Genomic DNA, 25190 nt, shown 5'->3' on the forward strand with positions numbered 1-25190 from the left:
CCCAAAGGTTTTCCTTTGAACTTGGAAGGGCAGCTCACTTTCAGGTTAATCACTGTAGTGCCCTGGGCCTTCCTTTCTCTTAGCTCAACACAAGATTTCAGCCTGTTTCTCCACATAGGCAGGTACTACAAATAAATGTATCACAGGTTATTCTCATATTATTCACATGTGCTTATTAAATGCTGGCTGGAGGTTATAAGCATGTTACAGATGAAATCAGTATACCATACCAAGATTTATTAGCACGTTACTGAGTTACTAGGACATTAGTACATTTGATTAATCATTTGCTCAAGGGTGAACATACACATCCTTTACAGTTAGGATGGACACATAGGATAGTTTCTAAAGCAGACCTGATTCTTCTACAGCATCCATCTCCACTGTGTCCAACACTTCTAAACTTCAGCTTGTTTTGGATGTATTAAGTGGCCTACCGACTCTCAGGACTAAGCACCCCACCTTTGAGCAACTCCTTTTTGAGAAAATTCAGCAGCTATTCACAGCCCCACAAGGAGAAGAGTGACTGCAGCAAGGAGAAAGAGAACAAAGTACATTTAAATATAGAAGCGATCAAGGGAGATGAAGCAAAGTCCACTCGCCTTTCCTTTGATTGTCTCCATAGTATTTGTTAATAGCTTTAGCTCTCCCAGGTGACCTTCTCAGTCACACTTAATTGAATGTGGAAGGTTTTATGTGGAAATGTACTTGAGATTCTGGCTGATTAAGGCCTCCTTTTTTATGAGATTGACACTATTATCTAATATGCAAAAATAAACAGTGAAGACTAAGATATTCCTTTTTCACTTCTGGTACCCTTCAGTCAGCACTGAAGTGTTTAACAACTGGATACCTACAGGTAGGCTCTAAATTGAAGCACCTAATTGAGCACTCTGGAGAAAAACAAAAACAAAACCATCCTGGAAGTTGCAAGCCTCCCACAGTGCTTCCTGGAGCTGCAGGAGCTGCTGCGTGCTCAGCAGTTAGAAAAATCAAGGCCAAAATGTTCTTAGTTACTTACAAGTTTGAATGCAAAATTCCCTTTCCATGTGAAAACTGCAGCCTCTGAAACCCAGCTTCCCATCACCACCTCCCCTTCAGTTTTGCAGCAGCTCTGAGAGACTCTTCTCTTACTTTCAGATATTTTTGGGTAGCACAAAAAAAAAAAAACAAAAAAGCCCAATCCCCATTCTCTATCCAATTAAATAATGTAATTACAAGATACTTGGTGATGAAGCATCACCACCGGGTCCTAACAGCTTCAGTTAAGACAAAGCAGCCTTCCAGCTTACTAATTGAAGGGCTTCTCATCTGATTGATCTGCCTGTGGTAAAAATATTACATGACACTGAAATGGTAGGATTTATGTTCTTTTCAATTTAGTCTCTTGGCCATTAATATCACATTAATGACAGGGGCCTGGAATGTAATTGGAAGGAACATAACAGATTAGCTTGCTTATCCACCAGAACACCATCTGGTGGAGTGCTACATACATAGCTGCTTAGAAATTAGACCCTAAAAGAAGATTTTCTCTCCAAATAAATCATTGGGAACACGATCATTGGGAACATTAGGAGCCCCACGTTACCAGTGCTTGGTAGAACATTGAGTTAAAGCACTTCTTCTCACCCTTGCAGACTGGGTTTAAGGCACAAACAGAGGAGTCTAACACACCACGCGGCTGAAAGAGTGGTCATTTATCCATGTTACAAGACCATTATGCACAGCTCAGCCAGAATGTACCTTTCAAAACTGTTCCCCCAAGACACCTTGGTAATTCTGGGTCAGAAGCAAACTGGTCTTTTTTGCGGACCTGTCAGGTGAGGAACACTACATTAGCACCTGTAACAAGCATCTCTGGCACCATTCCCTTACTAAGATGTACAAAGACAATCATAACAATTTCAAAAAGAGGGATTGGGAGGCTGAAACTGTATCTTTGCAGCCGTGGAAACAATGTAAAGTTCTTGATGCATGATGAAAGTAGCCACCAAGTCTTCAAATATTAGTACCTGGAATATGAACTAGAATATCCATATCTAAAGTACATTCAAAGGCAGTAACAGGCTATAGTGTTCCAGCTACAGAGTGAGTTGCAAGCAAAGACCAAACCCAGGCAACCCAGCTGTGAAGACATATCTGATTTTTTCAGAAAAAAGAGTTTCAGGCATCTGAACATAACACTTAGCAGCTACTTCTCCTTTAACAATACCTATAGAAACTTGTGAGATTTAGCCACAGGAGCTAATCCAAGGAGTTGTCTTGGCTTAAACACTCTTTGGTTTAGAACAATTTTTAAACTGAAATTTGGTCAAATCCAACAGACAAGCCTGATTCTCAGAGAGCAGAACCCCACGTTCCTATTTCTTGAGACAATTTTGGAAGCTGTGATTTTGCAGCACCTTTTGAAAAAAGCTTTAGTCAACTGACTGAGATGCACAGGTGTGAATGTTTTGTCCTAACTATATGCATTTGCAAGGGTAAGATAATTTTTTGATAGTCCATGAAGAACACATTTTAATGGAATGTCTCAAGGTTTAAATGAAATTATCACAAACTAAGTTGCTTATAGTTAGCATTTTCACCTGTACTGTTGATTTAGCTGATTCTATGCATATTCTACTTTGTACGTAGTACACCATTTTACTTTGTACCTAGCACACATGCTAAAAGCTTAAGTGAACCAGCAGGGCAGACATTGTAGGCACCTTGGCTCAAAAAAAACCCCCTAAAACCAAAAAATTAAAAACAAACAAAAAAAATCAGTCCAATCTCTGAAAAGGAATTTTTCTTCCTGCTTTCTATTTTCACACTTCTGTGGTTTCCTAATCCAGAAGCACTCAAGTACCATGAGGAAGGCTGACCTTACAGTACGTTCAGCCTGCATCTGAGAAATGTCTCACTTTTAGCATCAGCTGTAAAAACAGGCACAGATTTCCAGAGAGAGGTTGATGCACCTACTAATTCCTCCTATCTAGCTTTTTATTCATGATATTCTTTGAGTAGTTGTTATATTGAAGTGTTATTAATTGGCAAGCTTTCATCATGCTGTAGCTTCATTTCATTCTCTAAAACCAGACTATTTGACAAAATGACAACGCCATTTAACTATATTAAATGCATTTGCATGTTTTGTCACTATCTTTTCATGAGACTACTTCAATCACGTATTCAGACATGACAATCAGCACCATTCCCAGGGATTTCCTGCTCAAAACCTATTACACGGGTCTGAGATTATCACCCTAATTCAATATTATCTGAATTGCAAATCCAATGTTTTGTGCAGCATGTGAACTTTATGCACTTAAAAAGAAATGTCAACACTTCAAGAGACTAATTTAGTACCTAATACTATAAGACATTCCCCATCTTTATGCTGTTTGTACATTCCTGTCAGAACACAATGGTTCTCCCTTCCAGCCTTTATGCATGACCCAGGAGGCCACAAGTTGCATGTGCCATTGAAGACTCACTTACTCTTCCTATAGTATTCGTGATGCTTCTGCATTAACAGGCAAATGAACTCAACAAAAGAAAGGCCCACATCCATACACCTGCATCTGAACAAGCCAATGAAAATGAATAACACTTTCCCTCTCTTTCACATTCTGCTTTTCAGCACAATATGCCCAACCTTCAAAGGCCACCAAGGCCCAGCTAATAAAAGAGTAAGTTTGTTTCCAGGCCTCCTAAGGAGCTTACAACTGGATTGAATTAATTGTTTGTTTTCATTGTCTGTGAGGCATCATTAACCAAATGCTCCTGAAGGATAATGCTTCTTTCCAAGTCATAAGCCTCAAGAATATACACCATAAGCTGCCTCGTTTACATCCATACTAAGTACATGTCAGCTTATAACCTTAAAAAAACAATAACATTCCTCTAGACCTTCGTTTGAACACCCTAATGAGCCATCCAAGCCACTACTGAAATAGTAAGCCAGGGAAGAGCACCAGCCTTTTCCCTTCTGTCTTGGAATAGTCATCACAGATCCACCATTAGGGCAGTCTCAGTTTTCATATACTTGTCCTAACAATTGGTTGACTACTGAAAAATCTTCAGGCTAGACAACCTCTCACAGCTTCACCAATAATGAGACAAATACTTTACTTTCATGTTACATCACCTATTCCAGTGGTCATAAAGAAGGCATCATTAGCAATATTGTCAATAATGTCTACAGATAAGGACAGACCGGTTCTTAGCTCCACTTCTGCTCTCAGGCTCTGCTTCACATTTTATTGTCAGAGATATAGGACCTTAACTCTTAACTCTCAGACCTCTTTTAAGGCTGTGTAACACACACAAATATACAAGATCCCTTCAGCAGAGGATCTTAAATCCAGGGACATGTGCTATCCCACCAACTTGGCCTCAATGCCAGAAATACTCAGTTATCTGGGAAACTTATTTCCAGTGGAAGAGGATCACCTGGTCCCATCCAGATACCGCAGTACAGTGAACTGCTTTGCCTTCTGTGCTCATTTGACCAGGCCAGACTTCCACAGCACTGGAGCACAGCGTGCAACAGTGGAACACTGCACTGGAAACAGCTTGCATTTCTCAGGTCACAACTGCTACTGCAAGGACGGCATTAAGGTTGATAAGAAACTTTATATTTCCTTAATCTCTCTTACATGCAGCATTTCTTTTTTCTTCAACTAGTTCAACCCCAGACTATTTAAGGGGACTAACACTTTCCCTTTCCTCCATTCCCAGGATGTTTTGAATGAGGCTGAATTTAGGATGCTATAATAATTATTTATAAAGCATAATGCTCTGGCATTATAGGAACTTTCAGTGAGACAAGGCTGAAGCAATAAGACATCTTTGTTGTGCTCCATCAGCATGCTCTGGGGTTAGGCAACTGGTGCAGTATGACAAGCAGGATATATATTTTAATAGACAACACAACAAGAAAGAATGTTTCCAAGACACACGCTGCCTGGCAAAGGAATAAATATGCCCTCTTCTCTCTGCTTCCTCAGCAAGTAACTGACCCAGGTGGAATTTCCTCCTCAGGCACAATAAAAGCAGGACAGGTAGGATGATTGTTATAAGCAGTCCTTCTTTCCAAACCTTCTATTTACTGACACAGCAGCTGAACTTCACTACTCCTCAACTCAGAGACTCTGAATTCAGGTTTCTGCATATGAACAGGACAAAGCTGTAAAGGTCTTTGGCCTGTAAAGATCTTTCATGCCTGCACCACAGTCCCCAAAGGCTGTCTCTAGGCATTATCATGATGCAATGAAACAGCATCAAATATAAGCACGTTCATTTAAAAAGATGCAGGGGCTGATTCAGTTCCCACAAAGACACAGAAAAGTTTCCCACAGTCTTCCAAGGCAGTGGAATCAGAACCGCAGTCACAGACCCCATGATAATGATTTCAACATCTTCCAATAACCTAGAAAACTAATGGTTTCCTAAAACAGGCAATTACCGAAAGCCCTCACTGAGGCCCACTGCAAATGAGGATTTAGCCTCTAGCCTATTTCTCAATCCTCCTCCAGCTCAAAACTCTGTCCACCTGCTCCAGAAAATGCCTGAACTCTGCAGCAGTCCAGGCATTTCAGTGCAAATCACTGCCTTCATTCTAGTGAACTGGCAACAGAAGCCTTTGCAGCAGCACGCGAGAGTTCTGCTGAGTTATCACACTGAACGACAGAAACATCTCCTCTTTTTTCAGCATCCACAACGTTTGCTTCAGATTTTGCACAACATCACACTAGCTAGCAACCTAGAAGTAGGGAACAGAGAGCCGGAGGCACACTATTACGAATGGCAGAGATATTCCTTATGATAGTGTAAGCATTTTTCTCATCACGCGAATAAGCTTTCTGAGACATGAAGTAGAAATTAAGAGTTTTGGAGCTATACTCTCTGTCCTGGCTACCATCACCAGCTGGGTTTTCAATAACTTCTACTGAATGGCAGGATACATAGATGTAGATACCGAGGGGAAAAAATTACTCTGAGAGCAGAAAATACAACACTTCCATTTCTGGTAACACATATGAAAAGCTTCTTCCTCTCACAGCTTGCCTGTGTGAGCCTGTTGCTCTGAATGCACCCTAACCTCTTTTTCATTTATAGTTCTCCTTGGAAGAGGGGCAGGTAGAAAGGGATAGGTAGGAATATAAAGCAGATGGGAGAGAAACACGTGACACAGGAATTCTTTCTTTTTCAGCAGACTGCTACTATTACTTTTATATACCGTTTCTCCCACCCCTTCTGACCTAGGTCAGCAAAATTTGAGGGAAAGATGAAGATCTGAGCTTCGAGACTTCAGATCACTGCATTTGTCTGTGCAAGAAAAGATGCTGCTCTTACATGGTAAGTTTACCATGCAGTATTTGGCATCAGCTGTGCTAAAGATGCTAGCAGACTCAACAGATGCCCAGAATGCTTTAAAACTAACCAAGCCAATGCTTCATTGTTGAAGGAATAAAGAATAAATAAAATACGCTTTTCTCCAGCCCATCCCACATGGCCCATATCAGAAAATGGAAGATACTGGGAAGAAACAGCAGGTGCTTTCTGGCTAGAGAGGAATCAAAGAAAATGGTGTCTTTCAATTCCTATAGAAACTCTCATATTTCCTTGTCCAGAGCGCACAGATTTTGTTATGCCTTGATCAAATCCTAGCTGGAGCTGGAGTGTCAAGTAGTCATGAAAACAAAGATGGAGTTTCTCACAGCAAAATTGCTTCAGCAACATGACAACTCCTACCTTCCAAGAGCTGCAGCTTTAAAAAGTTACCCTTGGTGGGATAACCCCATTTCCAGCAGACAAGCATTTATAGGTACATGGTAACCAGACGTGAGGTATGTTCATCTCTTCTACTGACCAGCAGTGCCATTATCAGGACATTGCAATGCAATTAAAACTTTCGCACAGCAGACCAGTCTGCTGTAGCGAGGAGGGAGCCCTGATAGCTGGGGAACATGGTCATGTCCCGCTTTGGAGGAGTAGAGGCAAAGCGGGACTGGGTTACAGCAACCAGGCAGCGTGTGGGGCGCTACATCAGCATTATGCATGCTGCCATTACAGTAGCACTTAGTAGTTTGAGTGTTGACACCACTGACAATTGGAACAGCAATACTACTGGAGTGTATTTCCCACCCTAATCTCTTCCTCTGCGCTAAGAGAGTAGGCAGTGGACTATATTTTTCCTGAGCAGTCTAGCAAAAGGGCAAGCATGCACAAAGCCAAATGTCAATAGCATATGCTCATCTGTAGGATTGCAGTACCGCGTTAAAGGCTGGCAAAGCACACCAGAGCCAGCTAACAGCCCTTGCCCATGAACACATCATGTCAGATCCAGCACAGATTTCTTTAATAGCCACACAAACTGTCAAGAACCTCATGTTAGGCCAGGGATTGGGTATATACCCGATACAGCAGACTTCACACAGTTACATGGGGAATCTATTTTGTGTTCTTCCTAAAAGAGTTTTCCGCTCAGATATAATGGGATGTGACCATGGGACATAAACATTCCAGCAGTTCACAGGGATAACACTTAATACCCTTCTTACATACAAAAAGATGGCTTGGGGCTTTTAAGATTGTTTCTGCTTTTCAAACTATGGATTTACGTAGAAGCAAAGGAATAGAGTTATATATTTTATGATATGACTTCTGCCAGAGCACTGCAGACTCAAGGCTTTTTTTTTGTTTGTTTGTTTGTTTTTTACTCAGAGTGAATTATGTTGTGTGTAGGGGAAGAGCTGGCTTTGGTTTACCTTTTTTAAAATTAACTCAGCTAACCATTTGTTTTATACTGCACATAATTTGCTGTTTCTCTTTTAGCACTCCATGAAAGACAAGGATCTGAAATAAACACAGACCTGGCAAGTCTGGAAGAGAGGATTTTAACAAGTACTGCAGGCTAACTACAATTCCACAGTGAACTGTTTGCTTTCTCTTTCGGAGATAAAAAGAAAAAGAGAACAATAGTAGATATACCTATCAAACTATATCAGTGCTTAAACAGAAATGCAGAAGCAACCAAGGAAGTGGAGGATTCAGAAGCACATTCCTGGTTTACCTTGCTATTCTTTGCTTTTTCACTTGCAAACTTTTTACCATCTGCAGCTCTGATGTCTCCCAGCTAACCCACATTACCATAGCCTGATCTGGTTGATTATTATGTACATTTGGTCTTCCATCCTAGTTGAGCCAAACTGTTCAGCAGGAATATTTTGCTCATCTGTAAAACAGCATCCTTATTACACAGAAATATGCGTTATTCAAGTTATTTACAAGGGAAACAGCAGTATTTCACAAGGCTGGGAGAACAGATTGCAACTTCCCACTCTCCAGCTCCTTCTTGCTTTGAGAAATTGCGGTTTGTTCACTGGGGAGAAGGGTCCTGATCGCTCAGAAATTTGCGCTAAGAAAGGTTAGCATCAAAAGCAAGATTTCATCTAAGACAAATTTCTGGCCAAAGTAGTTGGCTGTGAGAACTGTTATCATGGCTAACAGAGATGGAGACATCCAAGCACCCACAAACAAACCCACAGCACATGGCCTGATCAATCCGATAACTAAGTGGCTTCACACAAAGCTATTCAAAAAGGGAGAAACGGAGTGATTGAGGCTACATACTCCCCCCAATGACATCGCGGAACAGGAATCAGCTCGAGATGATCAGCCACAACATAGACAATTAGGCACTATACTCATCAACGTGTTATTTAGAGAAAAGACTGATTACTTACTAAATCAGAGTTTATATTGATTCAGAGGAAGACAAACAAATATTGAGCTGTTTGTGCGGATGGGGATGTGTCTTAAAGACACTCCACGAAGTAAAGAAACTCCATGAAGTTTGTGTGTCCAGCGTACTTCTCTGGGATGTGACTTTACGCTGTGCAGCCGCTCACTTAATTATTTAGCTTGCTCATTTATTACGGAGTCCGAACCAATAGCCAGAAAGTGTTTTCCCCAAATGTTGCCAAAAATAAAAACCAAAACAAAAGCTTTTGCAGGGGAAAGTATAGAAATGTGTATATACTTGTTTACATGCAGGTGCAGAACAATTTAACAGGAATGCATAAGGGGAGACAACTTCTAAGCAGGTGTTTGTACTTATAAAAGACAAATTAAGATATACACATACTTTACTGAGGCTCCTATAACTACAGTTTAATCTAGAGATCCATCTAAATATGTACCTATTTTAAACAATTTAAGATTAATGAAAGAGTTTGTTAATGACTTCCTACGCAACTTTTATTTTAGGAAGTGCTAAGAAGTTTTATAGAGCAAAAATATGTAACTGTCAAAGATAAAGTCATAATCATTGCAGGAGGAGGGCTCTTTTCTTGTTTTTCTAGAGAGATGTTGTGTACTAATATAGATTGTTAAATCACTTTATTTAGCAGAATAAAAAGTGAGCTTCTCTATATAATCCTGGGGGTGTTACTTTTGATTATATTCTTTAAATTCATCATTAGCTATTTGCAGTCATGAGACCAGGTGTATTTACAGGATTACTCTCTGGTGTGGTATTTATTTGGGTTTCATATTTTGATTTGTTTTAAATGCACTGTACAACCTCATGAACAGAAACCAGCAAATTTAAGTGTCTGTTTGTCCTCTTTCTATTTTGCTAGGCATGGAATTGGTGCATTGTTATTTTCCCATAACCACCACCTCCCATGTGCTCTGCAACTATCCCCTTAATTTTGGGCTGATTTTCTTTTTTCCTATGACAGCCTGTTATTTAGTAGCTACCAGCAGATGAGAGATTCATTCTTCATTTATTTGAGGTTCGTTATTTCTGTTAAAAGCCCCAAGATATTTGGTAATAAATAACTACAGATATTTTAATAAGTGGTTACAAACCGTAACACAGTGCTCTGTAGCAACTACGTGTCTATATGGCAAACCTATCCAATCTCCTGTTTTATCTGTCAGTGTTCAACCAGTCTCACTCTATACTTTTAACTCAATCAGCATGAAATAGCATTTAGATAAACATCTCAGATAAACTGCATATTATTGTGCTCCAATTGTTTTTTTTTTTCAGATCAAACCCCCTTCCTCTGAGGCAATTTTTCCTATCCACGTTCTTTTCTTGCTATATGGATATTTCTTTGTTGAACAACATGTCAGCAGGACAGATATGAATTTAAAATGTCCTTTTCTGTATGCTTGTTTCCACATTAAACTATAAATAATCTAGACTTGCACTCAAACTATCACACTGATTATTTTCTTGTAAGTGTCCAAATTTTAGTCAAGAAAAAGTATTATCAATGCACTGCAAAAGTCCTTTGCAAATTAGGAGTCTTCAGCATCCACTAGACCCGCAGCTGCTTTCTGCCTCTGTTAAACTGTTTCTTTCCATTTCTAGCCCAAATTTAAACTATGTGGATGTGTACTCTAGTAATTACATAGAGATAACATGCACAAGGCATAAGACACTGTCAAAATTCAGAGAAAGGCAATCACAGTTTGCTGTTTCTACTGAATGGCTATTGTTTCTCTTCTATTTCACTCTTCTTGTTGCTACTGCATAAAGGAGTTTTCTGGACAATATTTCTATGGGCTCAGCCTGCGCCAGCTTGCTCCTTCTAGCCCTGTGTTTTCATGTTGACTTGGACGTGAGCGCTCATCTGCTTACAGTGGCCTCACTACTGCTTTTATTTATGCCAAAGTTTTCTTCATAGCCCTCCTTCCTGACAAACACACATACCATCTTAAAAGAAAAAATATTAGAGAGAATATCCAGTGATTTCTCCTTAACTGAATGTTAGAAGCCAAAGATCAGGAAAAATGCCTATTTAGTCATTGTATAAATGAAAAACCCTGCACCAGCTTTCTTCTGATCCTTTTTCTCATTCGTATTTCAGGAATTCACCTTGTTCAGTGTGGTATGTCTTCTCAATTAGAGATCAGACCTCCAAAAAGAACACCAAAGCGGTAGGGATACTATGTGAAGCAATGATCATGCTGCTGACCTTGTTTAACTGCTGCAGCCACATACAGTAGCTGCAGAATTTTCCGTAACTTGCTGGGCTTGGTAACAAGAGCTGGGCATGAGACCTCCGGCTTAATAGGAAAGTTTTATGGTAAAGCTCAAGATCACAGTAAAATCATGATGAGGAAGTTTTCTTATTATTATGGGAGTTTATGTCCAAGGTTGTAGTCTGAGCCCAGAACTAGCACTGATGCAAATCCAGGAGGATTTTACACAAATCACGTTATTTTGATCTTGGCTACCTTGTGGCTTCCAAACATTTGGGTTTGGAGTTCAAACACATTCCAGCTTTATAAATATCATTCTCTCTTCCTTTGGCTAAATATATGCCATTTCCACTCTGAGCTCTGTACACTGATATATATTAATCCTTGAACTACTTCAGTTAATAAGTCAAAAATCCATGAAATCTATTCCAACAACATAGATTATATCAGGCCAACTTCAGTTCTCTCTGTCTGCTCCTCCAATACTTGTAACTTGAGACTTGCAGAGAGATGGATGAGAACCTGAGCAAGAATGCATATCCTCAAGATGAGAAGTGTTTGTAAGCAGGCAGTTGTTTCCTTCAAAAAATGTTTCCCTCTTCTTTTGGCTATGATCACTACTGCTTTCAAAGCATGCTATGTAGAGAAACTTAAACGAAAAAAAAACACTCCTCTCCTCATTTTAGATGGCAGATGTTCTTTCTTTGGAAAGGATGCTTTCTGGCCCATTATAAACCAGAACAATTTACCAGAGTTAACAGTTTCTACATTTGGCTCTATGCATTTTTCTTTATGAATGCAGCAACAATCAACCCAACATGAAAGCAAGACAGACGTGTGACCACTGCTGCCTTCTTTAGGTGGAAACTCTCTTTTATTAGAAACTGTAGCGCGCGGGTGGGAGGGAGAGATCAGGGAGGAGATGTTCAGGCACCGGCTGTCAGCCCTTAGGCGTGACCACAACGCTGCAATCTTTGGAACGCAGCTGGACGGAAAGGCTGAGGGATGCCCCTGCCTCCCCTAGGGAAATCACTCTGATGCTGCCAGGAGCTGTGATTTGTCTCTCCAGGAATGTTGCCACCTGCAGCAATTCAACCTCCTCTATAATATGGTTTAAACAAGGAAATTTTCCTCCTCAGAAACTGCCAGATCACTGTTTCCTCTGAGTTATCTCCGATGGGCAAGAAAATGAAGGCAAGGAGGAGTCCTCAAAATGGAGTACTGTGGCTGTGCTGAAAGCAGGTGCGGGATAACGTGCTTAGCTTGACAAAATTAAGTGAACCTGATGGCTCCATCATTGGTTCCCCAGACATATTCATCAGCTAGTGTAAGAGGAGCTGAAACTATGCCTAATCTCAATACTACCAAACAACCTTCACTGCCTTTGATGGAAAGGAAGCAAAGCACATCCATAAAACCACTGCTGGATGCATTTTGTCATTCCACGTACTGCAAGCAGACTTCCCAACTAACTCCAACGGTTTCTGTTACACTATCAAGAGACAAGAGAACCACTATATAGCCATGGATTTTTGGGGAGATCTTTTTAAAGTCTTTTTAAAGTCTGTTTAGGCTCTCCTTCAAAACAAAGCCCTTATGTCAACAGGAACTCTTGCTTAGACATGCTTCACTGGTTATTCTTTATGAACTTGCGTGATCGAAGAATAATAGCTTTCACAGTTAAGAAGAAAACAGCTACACAGCTCACACTTCACAAAAGCTCAGATAATGCAACACAGCACATGTCAAATACACACCAGAGGAATACATCCCACTCAAGCACACTGTGATGGGGAGTTTTCAGAAGGTATCTATGCAGGACAGCCAGCAAAGTGCTGTTGCAAAGATCTTACCTGTTCAGTGATGAAGGAGCTTGAAAAAGTGACAGCTGACCAAAAGAAGATCCCACAGCTGAGAATGATCTTTCTGTTGAAACGGTCACCAAGGTAACCAAAAATAGGTGCTGCAACCATGAAACTGCAGATGAAAACTGTGAAGAGGAGAAAAAGGGGAGAAACATTTAATAAACATCAGGCCAAGAATATGAAAACTAATTTTCTGCAAGCCAAATCCTCTAGAGAGCAGCTCCATTTAATTAGATGTTCTGCAGCCCTGACTTACAAAGTTACGCAGTCTGATAGGCTTTCAGGAGACAGAGTTTCCTTAATCGAACAGATTTTTCATTCCCAGAGAAACTTCAGAGCAGTGAACTTGGATTATATTTAAAAGCATTAGCCCCTCAGTCTGCTGCAAGCTCAAAATCCAGGGATGGGCAAAACTGGGACAGCACGAATTAAGAGCCTCTGCCTGAATGTCCCTGAGAAGGTGAAATGAAGGTTGGAAGGAATTTTAAACAAACAGAAAGCAAGCCAAGGGCTCCTTGGTGGCTCTTGCAGTACAGAGAAATAGGCCACAGGAACTGAAGTACTTTCATCCACCCATTTTAAGGCGAAGTGAGTAAAAATGGTTAACACTACTATTGTCCTATTGGCAGGAGCCCTGTAGTTAGACAGAAAACTCCAGTCTCCTTATCAAGTCCCTTCACCAGCACTGAACTTGTGTTTAAACCCGTCACTGAACAGATACTTCACTAAAAGAAACCATTTTGACCTACAAAACCCTAAGAGGCCAGGGATGTCCTTTCTGGAAAGACTACAGACTCACCTTTCCCCTATGCTTCTTCCTCCTGCAAAATCAGAGCAGTAACCCAAGAACTTCTGTCAGGCAGGAGCGAGCTCCTGACAGGATACTCTCTGCAAAGTCTCCTTGACCTCAGATCTCACCTCTCCAGCCCAGCTCAAAACAATCTGGCCAGTGACACAACTGAAAACACCTAAATCCAGGCAATCACACTGTGCTCACCATTAATTTGGAAATTTGGCAGAAATTGATTTAAGCTGCAGGAGACACCAAAGGGCCTGGAGATCCCTCTTTAGTCACAGTTACGACTCATATTAATTATTAGGTGGTTCTTGGAAGGCGGGGGGGCTTTAGCCTTGACTAACCCTAGCAGTCTATTTTTAAGTGTACAAAAGGAAAAAAGGAAAAAAAAAAAATAAAGAGAAGAGCAGAGGATACACACTCCTTTGGGTGGAATGTGTGTATGATATTACAGTGGTTAAGATACAAATTATGACTTTTTGATGGCAGTACATTATAGCCCAAAAACATGCAGAGTCCTGAACAGGGCAATGATCTGTATGTCTCTTCTTTTTTAATATATTAAGATGTCAAAGCTGTTTCATAAATAATATATATCCTTTTGCGTCTATATTTTGTAAGACATACCATTCTGTGTATATCAACTTTGCACCGTGATGTTTATGATAGGAATTGCAGATTTACTCTTTGTAAAGATTTACAGTAAAATAAATAAAGAGACAATAAATACAAAAATATTAAGAAATAAAAAGAAGCAAGTGCAACATTATATCACGTATATTTCAATAGCGATGCTATGACAACGTTGCTGTTAAGCTAAGGCATAAAACTTACCGATAAATTGAAAGTTCAGTCCCTATATTCATCCTGAAATCCTAGCGCAAACAAAACCTGCTGAATACAACTACTGCCACTTACACAGCATTTTGCATCTCCCCCCATTTTACAGAGCGAGAAACACAGCAGCTTGCCGGAAACCCACTTTAGCACTGTACCCCCAGGCAACCTGCCCCCGTGTGAGGCTGTAGGGTTGATGCCTTCTAGGAAGACGAGGCAGCGCTGCTGCCCCTTCCCTGCAGGTACGCTGCCTGCGCAGGGCCCCTCTTTGCCAGGCAGAGCCCTCCAGCACAGAGCTCTGCTCAGGTAGGCTCCCACTGCCTGCTCCGTTGGTGCAAGCAATGCCTGAAGCAGCCCCGGAGCTGTGCCGTTCTGCTGTTCCTGGTCCCCTGTTTTGCCGTAGGACAGTGACTGCCCACGTAGATGCTCTCTTTCCTACGCAGGGCATTCCGTTATGCCCACCAACCCCTGCAGCTCAGTCCATCTTCCTGACTGTGCATCACTGAAACCCTTGATATACAGTGTGGCTCGCTCTAGTAGACCAGAATCACAAACCTCAGCCCTGCAAGGGCTGAACTGCGTTGGCCCCCATCCAACAAGGCACTTAAGCACATGCTTATATCAAGCATTTTAGAGTCATCAATGCCATGATTAAGTGCTTTCCTGAATTAACATCAAAGTGCTTGGCACCTTGCAAAGCTGGTGCAGCAACCTGGCATCAGGGATACAAGACTGCTAATGGTTATTGAGAAGCAGAAAATGACTGCCTCGTACCGAACAGCATGCCTGCTGCAATTTGACCTTACCCTTGGAAGGACACAAACTCATTCATCTCACAGTCAGATATTCTGCCATTCTTACAATGTAAAATGACATAAAGCTAAAGAAAGCTTCTAAAGAGAAGATTAGAAACATCCAAGTCAGCATCCCACCATTTCAAATATCAAAAAATCTCATTAATTCAGCTTTGAGACATGGAGGGTATGTTCCAAAATTCACATTAATCAGTGAGATTATTAGCTTCAATGACCTCTGGATGATAAATGGGAAGTCTAATTTTGGAATTTGGGTAAAAGTGAGCAAAAGGCTCAAGCCTCCTCTCTCCAATAAAACAACCCAAAAAAGATCATCCCATGCCTCCCCGCTCCTAACACGCATCCTACTGTTACTCAAATCCTTCCAGGGAATTTATTTTTGGAAGCTTCTGTTCTGAACTAAGCTATGAGCTTTGTCACTGGTAAACAGCTGACTTGACAGCTCCACAAGGTGTAAAACAAAAGGACAACAGAACCTAATAAATAATAGATAATGGAACAAAGCTGTCATAATAATAAATGCAATTGATATCAGAATATTTATGACCCAAATATGCATCAAAGCATTGACTGACTCAAACAAATGCAGAATATGATGGCTGCATGATCTGGCAAAAAGGATCTGCCTGTTACAGGCATTTCCCACGAATCAATTTTTGCAATTACTCTTGCAAATGTCAGATGAGACTCCTGAACAATAGACACAAGCTCCACAACAATCAAAAAGTGACTTTATAAACTTACAACCTAAGACGGCTGAACAGAATGAATCTAGGGCACACTACCAGGTGGGATGGAAACCCAAGTTACTCTAGACCAGAAGCTGAGGTTCTGTGATAAACAAGCATCATGATGGGAGAGATTTTATCCAGATAACAGAAGATTGCAGGTGCTTTCAGGTGGGGAGAGGTGTAGTAGAAACACAAGACTAATTTGCAGAGAAAGATGGTAGCAGCATAAAGCAGAAAAAAGGAGGCACTGTAATAAAGGAACCAACGTTTGTGCCAGCCTCCTCTCCTCTCTTCCACAGCATTTTTTGCTCCTTGTATTCACCCACTCCCCAGTAAATACCCAAGTGACACCATAACAGCTGCTGCTTCTGACCAACCCACTGCCACAAATCCTTTATATTAGAGAGGGCTGTGACAGCAGCTGGCATTTCATTTGTCTCTTCCCAATCAGCAGCTCCTCCTCCCATTTACATTTAAAGCCCTCTCAGGATATTACTGAATCTTGAAGAGACGTACAGTGCAAGTCAGGGCAGAGTTAGAAATCCACTGGGATTTGCTATGAGCTACTGAAAAGGTAGGGATCATGTTTAGAGCAGCTGTGGGCAGGTACAGCTACGTCAGTGGCCATTAGGCACGCCACACAGCTAGTTTCTCTTAGTAAATCATCTCCAACAGTGCCAGCAAAAGTGGTTCAGTCCCAGCACTGGGTGGAGCTGGGATATATTTCTGCAGAGGCAAATTATCTAAGCAAAGGATGAATAAATAGACACATAATGAATGCTATCCCAGGAGGGAGGTTCTTTTAAGTGCAGGTATTTTCAAAAGGAGATCACATTTGTCTTTATACCTCCCTTTGTGGCTTAACCGCTAAAATGACAGCTGTGGTGAGAAATCAGGAAGAGTGTAATTGCCCGAACAGGATGGCTTGGTGTCTATTTCTGCCTCTAGATGCCTGTCCCACCCTGTACAGGTGCACAAGCACCTTAGCAGCCAGCACTGCCCAGCTCTTTCTGTGCACAGCTGGAATTACAAAAATTGTAGCTTAAAAAACAAAACAAAACCATAAATCCCTCCCTCTCCTCCCTGCAAATATGCACAAGAGAAGGAAAGCATCCTCCCCGGCCTCTGCTGCCTACTTCACGCACTGTGGCCTCAGTTGTCCTTCAGGGATTACAGCCAGGGAGCTGGCGTTCAGCCTACACTTTCCCCTGTTCACAGATAATGAGTTGTCTATGTGCCCAGTGGAAAAGAAAACCCCCAGATAGTGGAAGCAAAGGACATGAGGGGAGAGAGAGAGAAACTGTAGGCTTTATATTTAACAGCACAAAATCCTCCTAGAACTAGACTGGGTCACTGTTGTTGTTCTCTCCTGTTCCTCCAAACAAAAATTTACCAGCTTGACCCTGCAACTGTGCCCTGTAACAGCACTGAGAAGCACCAATAAGCTTTCTGCCCCTTGATTCCAATAAGCCACTGCTGCCTCTGTCTCACTTGCTTTTTTTCAAGGATAGGTCAACCCTTGTGTCTCAGAGAGGGACAACTCCTGCCACCGAGCATCCCTCAGTACGCCCAAGAGGCATCGATGCAGGGGCACACGCACAGGTCGCATTTCCTCTGCTACTGGAAGGCTGAGAGGATCACAGGCATCTCCAAGAAAGGATCTTTTCTTTTAGTGTTGACTTCAACCACACACGGTTTATTTTTTCCTAACAGGAGTAATGTTAGAAAGGTTCAGGCTCTGGCAAAAATAGCTCATTCGCTCGCTCGCTCGCTGCAGGGATGCTCCACATGAAGAAATAGTGGCTATCTGAGCTCTGAGTCAGCATGAAACCATATATGCACTTCTAATTGAGTGCTGACAACGTGTTTGGCTCTGTGGAAGGCAAACCCAGACAGCCCCTGCCTCAAGGGACTGGCAATCTGCTTAGACACAGTAAATAGCTGTGCTGTGAGGTTGTTAATATTTTCCCAATAACAAATTTCCAAACAATGAAAACACCTAAACGCCCAGCTCGCTCTGGATGGAATAATTTATGGGTGTGCACAAACACAGTGCTGCTCTTTCTGCGTGAGGCACTGCCCTGCTGGGATTTATTCTAGCCACTTCTACTCCAGGGACTTTCGCTCATGAATGCACTTGTTACTCAAGCCGCTTATGGTATCAGCTGCTGTCTACCTGCAGCGGTCAACAGTACAACCAGCCACTCTGTCTCAAAGACATGTTTTTCCAATGCCTTTTTTGTTATTTTCAGTAGAGCTCTACACTCTAATATTACTTAGCACATACACAGCACGTTTACAAAGGACATTAAATGTCATTAATTTCTACTTTAGAGGTGAGAAAATTAAAAAACAGGAAAGAAAGTGACCTGCCCAAGGTGAACTGCAGAAATAAAAACCAAAAACTCATGTGGGTCTTCCAGCTTCGGTAGTGTCCTCTTTATAGGATCATACCTATGTTAGGTATTTTCACAGGTCTACAATCATAATTAAGAGCAAAATTTTTCTTATAGCACCACAGAATCCAAGCAGGAACAGAGATCCTTTGGTGCACTGAACCTGAACATTCAGCCACAATGTGGTCATGTGAACATGGCAAAAGTGACATCTGACTAAAGGGCAATCCAATGCTCTGTGAAATCTCTGCAAGGTGTTTGAAAACATTCATCCTTTGATGGAGGATGAATTCTTCCAATACAATTGCTTGCACAAAATGTCATCCTTCAATTCAGCATTATCAAAAACTCCACTGTAGGTATACGGTTACATCATTCTCTGCATGGATTTTGTTTTACTTCATTTCTAATTCAACAGCCAACAGATGGATCACGTTGCTGCACTTTGCCAAGTGAAAAACACAAGATCTCTGGGTTCCAGACTATCAGGCAAATTAGAAGTTTCTGACAAGCGTAAGGAGCTTTGAAACGGCTCCGTATGTCATGCAAAGCTGTCATCTACTAACAGCATCAAACACTGGAGCATTTTAAGAAAAAGGCCCAAGAACACACTAAATCAATTAGATTTAGGTATACAAATGTTTGTTTGGGGCTGAAATGCCCAAATTTTGACCTGGGCTGAAATGTTCTCCCAGAACAGAACACAATACAAAATCAAAGAGAGAATTTCATAAATGCTCCATTCCTGTGTGCTTGTGTCTTTAGCAAATTAATGAGAACAAAAGTAGGGCTTTGAAAGGTGTGAACCTGGTCACTCACAGTGATTGCATATCCCTAGTATCTCTCTAGCAGGACATTCTACATTGTGTTTCTCTCCCTGCAGATGCCACTCATTCAAGTTCCAGTATGTTCTGCCCTCTCCACAGGGAGTGTATTGCACCACAAAGTGACAGTTTTTCCTTAGAATAAACTATATAAAATATAAGCAGCATGTTTAGGATGAATACACACACAGTTGACATACACATTTACATTGAGAAGGCTGCTGTACGATACCACTTGACTTCATTTGCTGTGACAGGGTCAGATAGATGTCACAACCTGATTACAAAAACAAGCTTATAAAGAGACAAGGTCTGAAAACACAGTTTTCCTGGCAAGTTCACGGTTGACTCACCATTACACAGGGAAGAACTGAATAGGCATAATTCCAGCTCTTTTCCTCACTGCAGAAAACAGGTTCTTCCAAGAGTTGGTTCTTATATTCCCAGCAAAGGATATCCTGACAGCTTGCTCTGTTCACCTTAGCCAAAAAGAATAATTGCTTCGGAGGGAATTGCTGGGAAATCCACTCCTTGGAAGCAGAAAGCCAGATAAAAATAGCCAGAAAACCAGTTTAATAACACACTAATACCACAAGGGCTTTGAGAGAAACTATCTTGGGCAAAGAGTAACCAGTGTCAAGTGGTCAAAGATACATAACTACTGTCAAAATTGCCATATATAGTGCAGCATACTACTGATTCATACAGCGCTGAGGGATATTGCACTCACTCTGTTTGTGCGTTGTTACACAGGGCTGCAGAAGTACTCCTCTTCAGTTCCAAAAGCCTAGACAACAGCTATGAGAAATAGTTCTTTTAAAAGTTAAGCCCAAAAAGAGAAACAGCACTTAACACGAGTACTATTGGCCACTGACCGGCAAAGACTAGAGTCCAATGGCCATGGTCTGCAGTTTCTTTTACACAGCTAGGTTTAAAAAGCCTTACAGATAGAATCATTTAATTGCAAATCAAAATATGAAACACATACTCAACAAATTCATCTGGAAGTACTGCTACATCTAGTAGTGGAAGTAAAACCATAGCTGTAAGACATGAACTACTATCGTTCTGGTCTTCTAAAGAGCCCATTTTGAGAGCAGTTAAGATGGTGAAGAAAAGTGGACGACCACCAGTAAGAGGCAGTTATAACCAGTGAGCTATCAACTAGGGACTCTGATGGTTATTGCAGCTGCAAGGTTGAGAGATGCACATGCCTGCAACCAGCGGTGTTACTGCTCATAACCAGAAGACAGAGAGAGACCAAAAGGGATATCTAGCAGAGACAACCAGGTACAACGTACTGGAAAGAGCCAGAACCCTGCTACAATGTACACTGCCTCCCAAGTAAACTTAAAGGAAAGACAATGACTCCAGCTTAATCTCTAAAGGCCTAATCTAGTATCTTTATGGTCCTCATTTCCATGATCCACGGCATATTAATACTCCCTAAAATGACTAGTAACGACACGTTTCTCATTTAGACCTTGCAAACACTTCTACAACATTTTAAACAAAGTTTGAAATCAGTCTTGGTTTCCTAATTCAAGCAATCAGCATTCTGGAGGCAAGAAGAAAAATGGCTTTCAATTAGAAGCTCACATCTAAAACAGCACTCACATTTTTCATGTATCTTTAAATTCATTTCCAACATGATGTCAATTGAAGCTACATTTAAAGATTAGGCCATTCACTTTTTGTTGATTGTTAAAGCAATTAATAGAAGGTTATTTACAGTTGTTATTTCACAACCATCTTCCACATCTACTGAGGTCCAATTCTATCATGCTGTATTTCAAAAATGTCTATCAAAGTATGTAAAGAAAAAAATAGCAGTTTACTGTGCTATTCGGTCTCTTTGGATTTCCAGCAAATTTACTTAGTGAAGGAGCTGCTGCTAGATTAAATTTACAACAGTTCTATATAGGCAAAGTAATCTAAAAAGAAAGGAGGAAAAACCCAAGCCCACCTTCTGCTTTTCACTTTTGGAATTACAGTCATTCTCTTATCATTGTTTTAAGGGACTTGAGCAACCTGAACCTCAATAAACCAGGTACTATGGTACTTGAGGTGTGTTTCATAATACAATGCCACAAGTAGCAATCAAAAGGAAGAGTTCTGGTGTGCTGCTTGCAGTTCACCACCTCCTTTCAGCCTTCACTGGCACTTGCCTGATCCCCCAGTGAGCTGGTTCTGGGATATCAGCAGAAAACTAACCCTAAAGAACATCTTTTGCAACAAAAAAAGGAACTGTCTTTGTTAGCAGATTGTGTGTGCGTGTGTGTGCGCGTGCGTGTGTGCGTGCGTGTGACCACACAGTGTACTTGATCAGGGAATTAAAACTTATGCAGAAGAACACATGAGGAGGAGCAGACACCATTCCTCCCCACCAATTACAAAAAAATGTTCCCATCCAGATAACTTACAGAGTCTGGTTCATTACATGGTGGTTTAAAAAAAGGGGCAGGAACAGGAGGTGGTGGCAAAAGTTGCCTTTGGTGGCAGTGCCATATGAAATGTTTCCAAAACTATGGCCTGAGACAGCTTTGGACCACGGACACTAACAGGAGCAGAACTCAGAAAATGAGCTTGTCTGCCAGTGTTTAAACTCTGCTTTTGCATTTCTTTGCATTTGTACAATGAATGACTAAATAAGTCAAATCCATTTTTGCTTTACAGCCACTTCCATTTTGAGTTGTACTTCTGCAAAATGCTTTTTGTGTAGTTTGATTTAGACTTCTGATTAAAGTCAGTGGAAAAGCTCCCACTTGGACATCAGAGCCGAGTATTTTGTTTGGATACAACTGTTCATGAAACCCCAGTGAGAGCAGAGATCACAACCTCTCTACCAGTGAACACGTTTTAGTACTTGTCGGTTTGCTGCATCCCTATAACATAAAAGGTTATTACTGGAAAAGGTACAGAGAAGGGCAACAAGAACTGTCCACAGAACAAAACAGGTCCTTTCACATGAAAGTATTAAACACACTAGAAAAGAGATGAGTGATGGGGGATATAGAAGAGATCTAATACCATGTGTTGCATGGAAAAAGGGAATACCGAATCGCCTCCTCTTTCAGAAGGCTGACCACCTGGCATCAAATATGACTGGCTGCTGTGAAATTCAAATCAAAAGAGACACTTCATGCACAAAACTTAATTAAACACCAGAACTTTTATCACACAAGCTTATCAGAGCTCAAAGTCTACATTATTTCAAAACAGGATTGGACAAAGTCTTGGAAGAACACTAATTTGAGGACTATTAAAGATAAGTCCTCTGTATCAGAAAGACCTCAGCTATCCAGTTTATAGGGTATACCAGGGAATTATCACCATATTCTTATATGTACTATTGATCACAACCAGAGACAGGATAACTTACTAAAAGGATGTTTGGTCTGGACTGGTACATCTATTCCCGTGTTACTCTTAATAAAAAAACTGAGGAAGACAAAATTGTATCTGATTTATCTCCACCAGCTTGACTAGCTAATAGCTTATTAGTATGTTACCAAATTGCACCTAGAATAATTTCTAAAAGCCGGAACGTGGTTGACAAAGATACATTTCTAAAACTACAAGGGTCTTTTGTCCTTGTACCTGCACACTCACAGGGTAAAGTAGTGAAGTATCTAGCCAGGTAACAGGAGCTTTGTTCTATTGCAATTTCTTCTCCATTTGACTCAGCTGACTGATGGTCTGAAACTTTGCAGGTTAACAGAGTGGAACAAAAGAGGGCATCATCCCTTTCTGACTGCAGCCTCAGTGCCCAAACAATGTGGGACATGGGTTTGTTTGCCATTGTGCAATCAGTTTCAGGAAAACCCTATTAACTTCGCTAGCCAATTAGGAGGTCGGTCAATAGCTTTGCAGCACTGCAACATTGTGAGTGGCACTTCTACAAGATTTGTTTTGCCTCAACATGACTGCAATAAACGCAAGACAATCTTAACTGCTGTTACAGAAACAGGCAGGAATCTCTCCTAGCAGTCACGGAGAAGTCCACGTTGGAAAGAAAAGTAGTTTTGCATTTTTTTTGTGCTCAGTCTTTTCAGGACATTCTGCGCACATCCCATCCAACCAAGAGCTTCATTCAAGTTAGGTTCGTTCACGAAGCAATAGGAAACAAAGGCCAGATTTTTTGAAAGGACTGGTAAACACTGGATACCCTGTTCAGACCCCACAGAAGGGCTTCAACATTTGTGTTCATTAAGGGTCTCGAGTCAGGTAGCCAGAACTAAAATAACCATTCGTCACTAGTCATGGGCAGTCTTGGCCCAAAAACGGGCCAGGGGTTTGGCGGGGGAGAGGAAGGATGAGGAAGAAAGCTAAAAGGCTCCTGTCATTTGCAGAGAGCTATGTGAGGCTTTGCTTAGGCAGTGAATATTTTGAAAACTGCCACTGCTCTCCAGATGCCACTGGACTCATTTGGTAGATGATGAACCCACAAACTTGGATTGTTTTCAGCAGGAACAGATACAGGCATCACATGTAAAAGCTACACAGACCAGATACAACACTAGAGCAGGAATGAAAAACCCCAACCAACTAAAAAACAATATCCAGCATGTGGGGGAGAACATCAATGAAAACAAAATAAGTTCCAGGGCTTAGACGAGAAAAGGCCCACAGAGATACTTCCAACATAAGTTGCAATTTACCAGGTCCAGAAGAATCCCAACAAGAGTTTAGGTAGCATTCATTACCAGCAGGAAAGGCAATCTTTTAGTTCTCCCAGCCTGTGGTTACATAATCAGTTTAAGATGCTGAAAGGGGCAGTCTGAACTTTTCCCTCATCTTAGACTTTCCCTTGTGCCAGTACTAGAGCTTGTGTGGCCATGCCAACAGCACAGTCAGGGAACTATTGTGGACTTTTCCTTTTCTGGTGAGTTCCCTAATCCAAGTTACCGCACAGCACTGCAAGCCCTAGAAAGACAGTAAAAACATGTGACCAGAAGCAAGTGAGTTTCCATATGGCAGGAACAGATACATGCACCTTTGCCCACAAAGCCTGTTTCACCACAAGCGTGCACTTAAACACACCAAGAAATGACAGCCTAAAGCTCTTGAGAAAATGCAGAATAATCTAAATCCCTTGATCTCCAAAATCTGCATTGAGTACCATGGACTAAATTTAACCAGCAATATAATACTTGAGATGATTGGTTTTTTTTCTTCTTGGAACGATACATCATTTGGATCTGGTACAAAGAGACACAACCTTCCTTGCTTCCAGTTTGAGACGGAGGAGGAAGAATGTTTTCATCCTAAAACCAGGTTTACCATCCCTCTTTACCACTGGATCACTAATCTTGCACTCCCTCAACTAAACACTTCAATTTCATACCATACACTAATAGGCAATAGGAGTTATTCTGTCTCAGAGAAGAAAGCCATCCCAAAGCCTGCTTCCTGCGGCAATGAGAAAACAGGAGGAAGAGAAGACACACTGGAAATACTGTGCATTACTAATAAATTCTTTGCTACCTCTAATTTACCAACAGCAGCAGCTTCCTAAGAAAAACAATACCACAGGAAGTGCTTCCCCTCCTTTTTATAGTGGAATCAAGAGTTTCTCATGCTTGGTACTCATGGAAACTTGCTAAAAGAAATGCACATCAGATACATTCTCATCCCAGAGCTTTCCTCAGACTTCAGGTTTGCTTTGGTTTGTTTTTAACAGGAAATTCACAAATAAATGACTATTCCACAGCAGGAATTAACCTCTAAATATGAGCGCCTAGTAGCGCTGGTTGTATTTACAAAGCTGGAGAAACCCTGCAGTGACCAAGCATGTTCTTCATAAATATTCCATATGAACAACAAGGGCACAGAGCAGCTAATTCAATACAGTTCCGTTATAGAGAAAGGAAGTTGGAGAAGGCTGGTGCCTAGCTGCTGTTTTTCCTAGTAGTCTCAGTCAGGCCAGAAAGAGCC

At 41.2% G+C, this 25190-nt stretch overlaps 1 protein-coding gene across 5 annotated transcripts in view; it reads right to left on the reverse strand.

The window, feature by feature from the left end:
- LOC104146252 (SPNS lysolipid transporter 2, sphingosine-1-phosphate) overlaps positions 1-25190 on the reverse strand; it is a 143471-nt gene that overhangs the window by 66902 nt on the left and 51379 nt on the right. For all 5 annotated transcript variants that reach the window (XR_011134855.1, XR_011134856.1, XR_011134854.1 and 2 more), the window contains exon 3: positions 12843-12979. Coding sequence is in view for 2 of the 5 variants with exons in the window: in XM_068910103.1 (XP_068766204.1) it covers positions 12843-12979 (137 nt within the window). In the remaining 3 variants the exon portion in view is untranslated. The remainder of the gene's footprint in view (positions 1-12842; positions 12980-25190) is intronic.

Source organism: Struthio camelus, chromosome 16, assembly GCF_040807025.1.
Source record: "Struthio camelus isolate bStrCam1 chromosome 16, bStrCam1.hap1, whole genome shotgun sequence".
NCBI lineage: Eukaryota > Metazoa > Chordata > Aves > Struthioniformes > Struthionidae > Struthio > Struthio camelus.